This window comes from Lolium perenne, chromosome 3 (genome assembly GCF_019359855.2).
Source record: "Lolium perenne isolate Kyuss_39 chromosome 3, Kyuss_2.0, whole genome shotgun sequence".
NCBI classification, from domain to species: domain Eukaryota; kingdom Viridiplantae; phylum Streptophyta; class Magnoliopsida; order Poales; family Poaceae; genus Lolium; species Lolium perenne.
The window spans coordinates 199,726,313-199,736,333 of record NC_067246.2 but is presented as its reverse complement, the minus strand read 5'-3'; the positions used below and the strand labels follow the sequence as shown (position 1 = coordinate 199,736,333).

Genomic DNA, 10,021 nt, shown 5'->3' with positions numbered 1-10,021 from the left:
AAATATAATTGGATCTAAGAAACAATACTGGACACAAGCGGTTTACAGAGGACCATACATCTGGCAGCTATCCATACATCTTGTCACTGTATCCTCTACTGATCATACATGCTTGTGGTTTTATAACTCTCGTCTCGTGTTGTGCAGTAGTACTATCACTTCCTATACACATGACAATCGGTGAGCGGGGACAAGAATGGAAACAAAATTGCAGACCACAACGTTAGATGTGAATTGTAAGCCATAAACGTCAGACGTGAGCACAAAATCGATTAGGACATCTACACCAATCAACTGAACTACACGACACATGAACATATACATGAGAAGGTCGGAACAGAAAATATGAATCAAGCAGACTAGGTTTGAAGAGGGTGGAGAAGCTGGATCAGCCATGGCTGGTCGCTGCAGGAAGATCTGGTCCTGCTAGCTAAAGATACATATACAAATCAACAAATCAACCCTAACATCTGGCTAGCTAACGGTCAAAAATTTGAGCAGTACAACAACATACTCATCGCTAACTCCACATACGAAGCATCAACATCATCTGATGCGGCTCCAAGCAATCACAGACGGTGAAAAATAGACACAATATAGGCAAAATCTGGCGCGACCTCCGATAACAGACATAATAAGAGATCAGATAAGATAAGAAGAAAGGAGGACGGGAGAATAACCATCTCTCCGGCGGAGCACATGCCTTCCGTTCGAGTTGAATCGCCGACCTCTTCCCCGTTGGGAGGAGAAGGGTGTGAGCAGCAACTCTCCCCATCGCCGCTAGAGCAAGCTGTGGCGTCGCCACTCCGTGTCGGCGCTCTCCCCGACTCGAGCAGTACAGCCTCCTCCGACAATGGCCGACCAGGATGCGGCGTCGCTACAGAAGACGCCCCCTCCGACGCCGGCAAGGCAGGTTGCGGCGTCGCCGCAGCGTTTTCCGCCATGCTTCCGCCTCCTCAGAAGACCAACACGAGACAGATCAGTGGATGCCTTCGGACAGATAAATGATTTTTTAAAGACTAGAAAGCAAACTCTCCACTTAACAGACGAGGCCTCGACAGAGAACATACAAGCGAGACAGAGTTGCGCGGAGATTCGTGAAGACATCAGACGGTGAAAAAAGTGACTGTTTGCCAATTGCAAAACAGCTAGCTGTCTATTAGGAAAAGTGTATTATTTTTATGTTGGGCTTTATCTTTTCATTTGTTTTGAAATCATTTTATTACTTATGTTGCAAACCTAGGTGCAATCGTCCATGACTTACTTCTACAATGTAGGGATGGAGCATGCACCAAGTTTAATTTATATAGAGGTGGCGCACAAGAATCATGCTGGTTATAAATATGGAAAAAATGACCACGGCACATAGGGGAAGTGTTCGATTTGCTAGAGAGATCGGGTTTTCGTTTATCCCAGTGCAACGCACGGGCACTTTTGCTAGTTGTAGCCAAAATTTTCTTCCTATGATAAAAATCCACATAGTGGTTGCAGCCGAAGTTTTATTTTTCTATGATCCAAATCTATGGGATGGTTTTTCTCTCGAAGAAAGATGATAAAGATGGAGAGGTGGAAGACACCCGTGGGAAACACCCGCTGCGTGCACGATTAGAAGAGCGCGAGACATTATATCCTCCCCTATTTTATATTTCCTTCAATCTGTAATAACTATCCATGTTTCAATTTAAATTTAAGCTAGAACTCTGATACTTTTAATACTTACTGTGGATGGAAGGAGTAGCGTTTTGCGCATAAAACCATCAGCGCTGCCGAGTGAGGAACAACAAGGCAGACGCGGCAAGTCGCAGCACGACCGAAGCAGGCCGATCCCTTTGACACATTGACAGGTTCCAAAAAAATATCCCGGACGCGACGCTCTCCGCGAGCACCACGTCCACGCACTATTCCTACCATACGCGTCAGCCGTGGCGTGCTGCAGCGCTCTAGCTATTTCTACACGCGCAATCATGGAATCCATGGTGCAGGAGGACGGGGACTGGGACAGCGGCGACGAGGGCGCCGGCGCCCCGCCCGCGGAAGCAATCCACCGCGGCGCCGCAGCCAACGGCATGCACGCCGAGGCGGCGATGAGCCAGTACCACGAGTGCCTTCGCAACCACGCGGCGGCCGCGGGCGGGCACGTCGTGGACGGGTGCTGCGAGTTCATGGCAACCTCCCCCGAGGACCCGCTCGCCTGCGCCGCCTGCGGCTGCCACCGCAGCTTCCACCGCCGCGACCCCTCCCCTGGCCGCTCCCGCGCGCACCTGCCTCTGCTGGCCGCCAGCGCGCGCGCGCCGCTGGCGCTGCTCCCGCCGCCGCCGGCAGCAGCAAGCAAGAACCCGCACCACCAGCACCAGCGTCCGCCGTTCGCCTACGGGCCCGTGCCGAGCGGCGGGACCGGCACGACGACCGAATCCTCCAGCGAGGAGCGGCGCGGGCCGCTGGCGCCGGCGCCGCGGAAGCGGTCGAGGACGACCTTCACGCGGGAGCAGAAGGAGCAGATGCTGGCGTTCGCGGAGCGCGTCGGGTGGAGGATGCAGCGGCAGGACGAGGCGGCGGTGGAGCACTTCTGCGCGCACGCCGGCGTCCGGAGGCAGGCGCTCAAGGTCTGGATGCACAACAACAAGCAGAGTAGCACGGCCGGTAGGAGGCAGCAGCAGCCGCAGGAGGAGGAGAAGCTTCAGGAGCTGAGGCAAGAGCAGCAGCAGTAGCCATGGCAGGAGACAGGTCTGTCTCACTCACAGTAGCAGCCACCGCCCCTGGCTGCTTCCGCAAAAGGAGAATTGATTAAGGAACAGGCTCCCTTGTTGATTCATCTTCTTTCCATTTTTGTCTTCTTAATGAGCTGATCGCTCTTGCTTCTCTTCTACTCCTACAATAATACTAGTACTCCATACATGCTCATTCATGGTAGGGATATTAGTTGGATTCTAGGGATGTATTTATTTTGTTTACATTCTTTTGAGAAATTTACTACGTACAAAGTGCAGTGTAGTACTATGACTTATTCTGTAGACCAAACATCAACAACGATTGAACAAGGATTAGTCATCATAGTGCCATTATAATACTGTACAACATCACGAGCAAAATCATTCCGATGATCGAAACTGATGTGTAAAGAAGGGTCTCTAGCTTCTCGCCTCACCGCCCTACGCTCCATCACTATTTGTCCATGCCCATACTCCATAGACACTGTAACAGATTAGGATGGGTTGCCGTGTATGCGGAATGGTTCTGTACAAGTGGCCGACTGGATTTCCACGCACAACCGGTAATCCCATGGTATGTCCCCATCTGTTATGGGCAAGTTGCATTTACAAGGATTTGGTTTGGAGGGATTGTGAGGACCAAGAATACGAAGGAGGAAAAGGTTGACAAGGATGTAAGAGCATCCCCACTCGTTGGCGCTTCCTACGCCCAAATCCGGCGAAATTTTCGTCCGGATTGGAGGAAGATTTGGCGTGGGGAGGAGTAGTTTCCCAGTCGTGTGCTCCCCAAGCGGCGTTTCTCGGGGAAAAAGAGGATGGCTCGGGGAATCCGGACGAAAGAGGAGACACGTGGGCGTGGGCGGTTGGTTTAGCTTCATCCGGAGTCCCCGGGAGACCCCCGGGAAACCGAGGATGGCATGGGGAGTCCGGACGAAAATAGGCTCAAATCCGGACCAAAACGAGGAACCGGGGGCCTGAGTGGGCCGTTTTTCGCCGTCCGGATGAAAAAAAGTGGCCGTGAGGGGCTCTGTGGGGAGACGAGTGGAGATGCTCTAACGGGCTGGATACCCTCAAGATTACAGGCAAAGGAAAAAAGAAGAGGACACTTCAACATCTAAAGATCTTGTAGAGTAGTATTATTTACGGCTTATAAATTTTGAGAAGAATTCAACTCGAGTATTCATTCGGAGAAAAGGACAGATAACTACTAGTCTTCTAAATACAGACAAACCTATACGACCATTTTGACATCAACACACAATTAAGCATGATTTAAAATGTATGTAATGAACCTAAGAGTGAATGTTGACTTTTCTCCTAAATGAGAGTTAATAACACATGTATAGTCTCCTAAGAGTTGGTATTTTCGATGTATAGTCGTGCTTTACTACCTCCAGCATTTTTATCATCATATATAAACATAGAGGCCTACCAGATTCAACAAAACTTAGGACAGATTAAAGTTGCTGCACCAGGCTGGGATTCAGTCTAGAAGCAGTTCAACATATAAACTTATTTCCTAAGCCAGGTGTCTTAGTCTATTAGAAAACGACCGTTTTGGTCTCAGCAGCTAAGCTAATACTAGTGAGCAGGATATCTAAGAAATCACACGTACTAACAGACTAATTTAAACACTGTCAGTGTAATTTCTAGAAACGATAGCTCAAATATCCTGCATTAAGTAGCACGGTTAAAGAAAATAATCTGGCCCAGCTTCGATCCTTCTAATTTCTGACTCTTGGTGTCACAATGATCTCAGCATTTGGTTGTTTTGGCTCATTATGTTGCCTGAGTCGGCACTTGGCCAGGGGATTCCTGACTTGGATACTGGAAGCCCAGAAAATATGGGTGGGGAGAAACAATCGATCCACACAGGAAATACCGCACTAATGCATTATCGCAACAAAAAAGTATTATCGCAACAAATTACCTACTGCCATTTACATGAGCAGAATGGAACTGTTTTTCACAGAAATACCCTAAAAGAGTCTGGAGCTACACATGCATGCGGGTAATTAGCATCAGTCCGCAAATTCATCAGGTTAGGAGCACCGATCTGCAGCTTGTCATTGCGAAGTCTACTTCTTTCCAGCACGGGGCTTTCCTTTGACATCAGATTCCTATACACAGAAAAGAAAGTAAAGAGCCAATTTCAGAGCACTAGGCAAAAGATCTGGCATCACCCAAGGAAAACTTTGACTAAATTATGTGATCTTTCAGAATGAGGCACAAATATATCTTAAAAGATAATCTGCAGGCCAAGAAGGCGTGTTAACAAGAAAGCAGGCCATTATTAGTATGTAGAAACATAAATCATCTTTTACCTAGACCATAGCAGAATTTTATTTTGTGCAGTTTGTTGAATAAAAAATGCAGATATATACTGTCGAAGTTTACTGTATCTGTATAAGCACTTCTAAATCAATCTAAGACATGAATATGCTATACATTTTAAGAAGCACAAACCTGCACACTATGCAGAAAGATATTTGTCTTTGCAGTAGAAGGAGTATGCTTCTCGGCACCCTTGCTCCAATCATAGCATACCTAACAAATTTAGGCAACATTAGCGATTTGAACCTCAGTGTAGTAGTGTGCATGCCTCAGTAAGGGGGAACACAATACAGTACATGACTTTCAGAATGCAGACTTAATAACTTGGAACAATGAGTAGACACTTTTGTCCTCTTCACACTAAGGTATGTTGCTTTTTATCATATAAGATGCCATACTTCTTTAGTCAAAACCTTATTAGTTCTTAGCATTGACATATTGGTACAATTAGGATAAAAACACCCAAACCAGTATGACATGTACTTCCTCAGTCCTATGAAAGTTGTCTTAGATTTGTCGAAATTTGGATGTACCCACACACTAGATAGCCACACCACATTTTATCGATTAGCATTCACGTGCATTAAACACTTAACACATTGGGTATCATTTCCTCACTCACTCTTGGCTACTAGTGGTTGAATGTTATCTGCTGAGGTCAATGACAATACAGAGCAGGAAAATCAAAATCAGGAAATGCAAATCTAACAACTTATTCCAGTGCAGATAGAAACAAAAGATGGCCTACCGCATAAGCAAAGATTGACCCATCCTGATTGAATGTGCTGCATGTGATGGGTGATGGGCACTTGCTAAAAGCCTGTAAAGAAAAATAACACATGTAAGATAAAAATCTTTAAGCAGTAAAATGAAAAGTCTATATTGATGGCACTCAAGTCCTGGACAATTTAGCAAAAAATTAACTCCTATACATAATCAAATTCACCCTTTTTTGTAAGTAAACACCATTTGTATGAATCTGTTAACAAGCATATAGCTGATGACAATTTTAGCACCATCGGTGAAAGGGTTACTTAAGGATACTGAAGTCTGAAAATCTTATGAAGATCATACATCCTCATCTCAAGATGCTTGCACACTTATTAGCCAAGCAAATGTGACTAACAAACAAATCTACGGAAAAATGAAGATTTTCTTTGAGAACATGAAATTCTACCATGTTTGATACCGTGCAACTCCATCTTTTATACAATACCAGGTTGCAAAGATTGAAGTACAAAAAGCATGCAAGCTGAGTTAAAGATGCCTTGCATCTCAGTGCCATCACACGTCCTAGGACACTGGAGCCTGTTGCTCCTAGGTTCAGAAAGGCCACTCTCTTGCTATTTTCTCTCATAAGAAATGATGTATCTTTAACAGGCATGAAAAGATTTACATTTGACCAACAGAGGAGTTGAGTATGTACAAGTTCACCAAATTTTTGGTATTCCAAATTAAGATTTCTTGTTGAGGTCAATCTGACGTTTATGAAAAACATGCATGCAAAACAAGAATTTGCACTCATCTGACTTTGCGGATATTGAATTGACAGGACATCATTATGTTAATAGTGGTTCACAAAGAATTGCATCAATGATTTCCAGCTATACATTTAACTAATTCAGTTTCGCATATAACTAATCTAGTTGAAAAATATATATCAAAAATAAGGCATTAAATTAATTACTCTAGACCAAAAGAGAATGGGAGAATCATTTGAATAATCAAAGGGGGACATGGACCTTCAGTCTTTGTTTACTGTCCTTGTCCCAAAAGTTGAAACCTCCATCAGAGCCCGCAGTAGCAAATGTATGGTGCACCTGGAAGGAATGCATAGCACATCAATTAGAATTGCTTAGTTGAATATAGTTGCTGAGGTACTCAATGATCTAAGACAATCAGCAAGTATTAAGATACTATTAGAATTCAAGTCAACATCCACAGTGACTGAAGCTTCCTTCTCCAGATTTGAAACAGAATATCTTAATACAATATCAGGAAGTAGACAACAAAAGATTGTTTAAAAATATAAAAGAAATTCTCTTACAGGATGAAAGTTCAGTGAGTTCACAGAGTATATATCATTGCCCTCGCGGTGACATTTGAATGTAAAATTTTTGCTCTGATTAGCGTCATCCACATGATGAACACCAACACGTCCCTCTATTGATCCAACCTTCAAGACAAACCAAAGGTTAATCAGATGCTCGTGAAAATAAAAGAGTTGACCTACTATCTGCTACCTCAAAGAGCACCAGTACAAGGGCTTTCAAAGAGTGTGCCAAACTATAGTACAAAACATAAGCATTCAATAATGGTGTACAATGGAGTAAGATGAATAAACCCATGGGTTTCAAATATTGGGAGCAATTGCTTTTGGCCAAAGATAGAGCACACAATGGAAAGCAAGCATAAATTTCTCATAACATGGTCATTTTCTTAAGCAATTCTAGAAAGTGGAATTTGTGCAGATAAAATGTTGTAACAGATAAATTAGAGTGATGATATAACATTTGACACCATGCATAAGAGAACAACTGAATGATGTGAAAATTAACACGACATTTACAACTATGTTCTAACAAGTACAAAGGAAAACTTTTAGCATTTATTTTATTAGCACTCACTAAATATGGTTTTAAATTAGGACCTCTACATGTTAGTGGCTATCTAAGGTCGAGGGTTTACTGATGTGTTAGGTTGGAGGACACAAGTTGCTGCACTTGAAGTTATGTGCAGGATATCTAGTTAGGATTTTATTTTATTTTTGCTTGGGGCAGAAGGTATGTGTACTATTTAGCCTCATAAGTCATTGCAGAGATGACGAAAAAAAGGTAGATCTAAAATCACTACAAGAAGCCAGCAAATTAGACCATATATTTAGATTAATTGAACACAAGAAGTGGCATTACCAAGAACCCTGATTGGTCAGGGAATGCAGCAAGACACCTTGTCTGGTATTTCAAAGGTGACTGGATCCTCTTGAATTCAGCCTATTACAAGGTAATGAGAAAGTCAAATATGCAAGCAAGACTAGAACATCAAAGAAACATATGTAAATGATTATTGCATTAGCAAACACATGGAAATTTAATTGGATGGAGCAACCCACAGAAAATAATTGCTTCTTTACTCTTGCCACAGGTTAAGAAAGAAATGTCTCCAAGGGATACAAAGCCAACACCACATGGTTGAGAAGTTTTAAAATCTAAACAACCTTAGGGAATTATAACAGTTTGAATTTTCTAACCTTGAATAAACTAGGAGAGGCAAGCTATTCGCTAATATGTTAACATTACTTAGCGTACCACTGAGAACACTGAAAGCAAAACATCGAAGAGTGCCAATTTAACAAAGCAATCTGCCCACTAGGGCAATGCTTAATTGCTTATAATGGAAATCTGCCTACTAGGGTAAGACTATTTGAAATAATTTCACTGTCATGCAATATCTAACAGAAAGAGCGGAAATAGAGTTAGGAAAAGCCAGAACCAACATACTCAGACAGCAAACATTAGCAGCTAGCAATTGAGTTACGAAACAGAATATGTGTTAAAGCTACACGATAATAACGGATTAAAATAAAGCGTGTACAAATCCACTGCATCCATAACCAGATATAACCTAGAACTTGTGTAGCATGCAAAGAAGAGACATAATTACCTGTGGATTCTGCAGGTTGAAGATAATGACGTTGCGGTCAGCAGTGCCAACAGCGAGCAGAGGATAACTAAGTGAGAGAGCATAGCAGCGCTCCGGAAGTTGCTGAACATGAGCTGGCTGAGCTTGTCGCAGGTCCCAGTACCTTAAATGAACAGAAGGTTAGAGGGAAGATATTGGTATAGCAATCATGTTAATAAATAGTGTTTGTATGTACGTCAGCATTAGGCAAACAAAATTAATGGTGCTTGTGGATATAATGCAGCATGGTTCTAATCTACATTGGGCATCGAACAAATATTCAGCAATCCGCTTCTATGATGTAATACATCACACGCAGTGCAGCATTGGGCAGCACCACATCGAGTCAGAGCTAATTCTAGTAAGAGAATGAAAGTAAGTTGAGGTTTGGCCACATCTGATCTGATCACCTCAAAGTCTTATCCCAGCTCCCACTGACAAGGAGCCCCATGGGTTGAATCCAGGCGAGTTCCTTGATGGGCGCCTCATGCCCCGACAGGGCCGTGGGCTGCCCGCCAGAGAGCAGCGGCCACATCTTAACAACCTTGTCACAGCCTCCCGAGAAAACCGTAGTCCCATCACCGTTCCACGCCGAGCAGAGTACCTGCACCAAACAACAACAAACCGTAGCGGTGGTCAGACATTGCAGGCAAGGGCAGCGCAATGTGGCCGAAATTGGGGATCCGTGTGTATATATTGAACTAGTGATAAGTATAATCGAATGGTATGAAGGGTACCGGCTGGTCGTGCGAGATCGAGGCCTTCGCCTGGCATTGGCCGCCGGGCTGGACCTCCCAGCACCGAACCTGCATCAGAAATCAAACAGCCGAATCGCATCAGAAACGATTATGTGCAGGCGTAAGGCTGTGACGGCGGCGGCGGCGGCGGCGGGGGGCAGACCTGGTTGTCCCAGGAGGTGGCGATGAGGTGGTTGGCCTTGGGGCTGAAGCTGAGGCTGGAGACCGCGTCCCCCGGGGCCGGATTCACCTGCGCGGAACGGAAGGAGGGCCATCAATCGAATCGGGCCGTAGTGGGGAGAAGGTTTTGGCCATTTGGACCAAGGGAGGGAGGGAGGGAATGGCGACGCGCGCGTACCTCGAGGGACTTGTTGGGGTTGGGGTTGGCTGCTCCGGCGCCGGCGGCGTTGAAGCTCGCCATTGGGCGAATTTGGGGGAGGAAGGGAGGGAGGCGGGCGGGGTTCGGGGCTATGTGGGCATTGGGGTTTTGGTTTTGGTTTTTAAGGGAGGGCAGTCGCGTGGGATCCACGCCCATACCTCAGTAGGCGGTCGGGTCGCGTG

General features: G+C 44.9%; 2 protein-coding genes across 2 annotated transcripts; one reads left to right on the top strand and one right to left on the bottom strand.

Moving 5' to 3' along the window:
- Positions 1 to 1,836: 1,836 nt before the first annotated feature.
- LOC127343064 (zinc-finger homeodomain protein 5) lies at positions 1,837 to 2,981 on the top strand. Its single transcript, XM_051369139.2, has one exon. It carries the CDS (start codon positions 1,965 to 1,967, stop codon positions 2,706 to 2,708), a length of 744 nt encoding a protein of 247 aa, XP_051225099.1. The 5' UTR covers positions 1,837 to 1,964; the 3' UTR covers positions 2,709 to 2,981.
- A 1,597-nt stretch (positions 2,982 to 4,578) lies between these two features.
- Positions 4,579 to 9,950, bottom strand: LOC127343063 (protein RAE1). Its single transcript, XM_051369138.2, has 11 exons — positions 9,819 to 9,950; positions 9,624 to 9,710; positions 9,461 to 9,529; positions 9,134 to 9,327; positions 8,706 to 8,847; positions 7,955 to 8,035; positions 7,090 to 7,218; positions 6,785 to 6,862; positions 5,791 to 5,862; positions 5,175 to 5,255; positions 4,579 to 4,828 (listed from the first exon to the last, which is right to left on the bottom strand). Exons 1-11 carry the CDS (start codon positions 9,879 to 9,881, stop codon positions 4,787 to 4,789), a joined length of 1,038 nt encoding a protein of 345 aa, XP_051225098.1. The 5' UTR covers positions 9,882 to 9,950; the 3' UTR covers positions 4,579 to 4,786.
- Between the last annotated feature and the right edge of the window lie 71 nt (positions 9,951 to 10,021).

Bases quoted from the DNA above. Each gene is read 5' to 3' on its own strand.
- LOC127343064 (XM_051369139.2), top strand. From the start codon at position 1,965: ATGGAATCCATGGTGCAGGAGGACGGGGACTGGGACAGCGGCGACGAG.
- LOC127343063 (XM_051369138.2), bottom strand. From the start codon at position 9,881: ATGGCGAGCTTCAACGCCGCCGGCGCCGGAGCAGCCAACCCCAACCCC. The intron at 8,036-8,705 runs GTAATTATGTCT...ACCTTGTAATAG, and splicing joins TCAACCTGCAGAATCCACAG to GCTGAATTCAAGAGGATCCA. The intron at 4,829-5,174 runs GTTTGTGCTTCT...TTCTGTGTATAG, and splicing joins TCTTTCTGCATAGTGTGCAG to GAATCTGATGTCAAAGGAAA.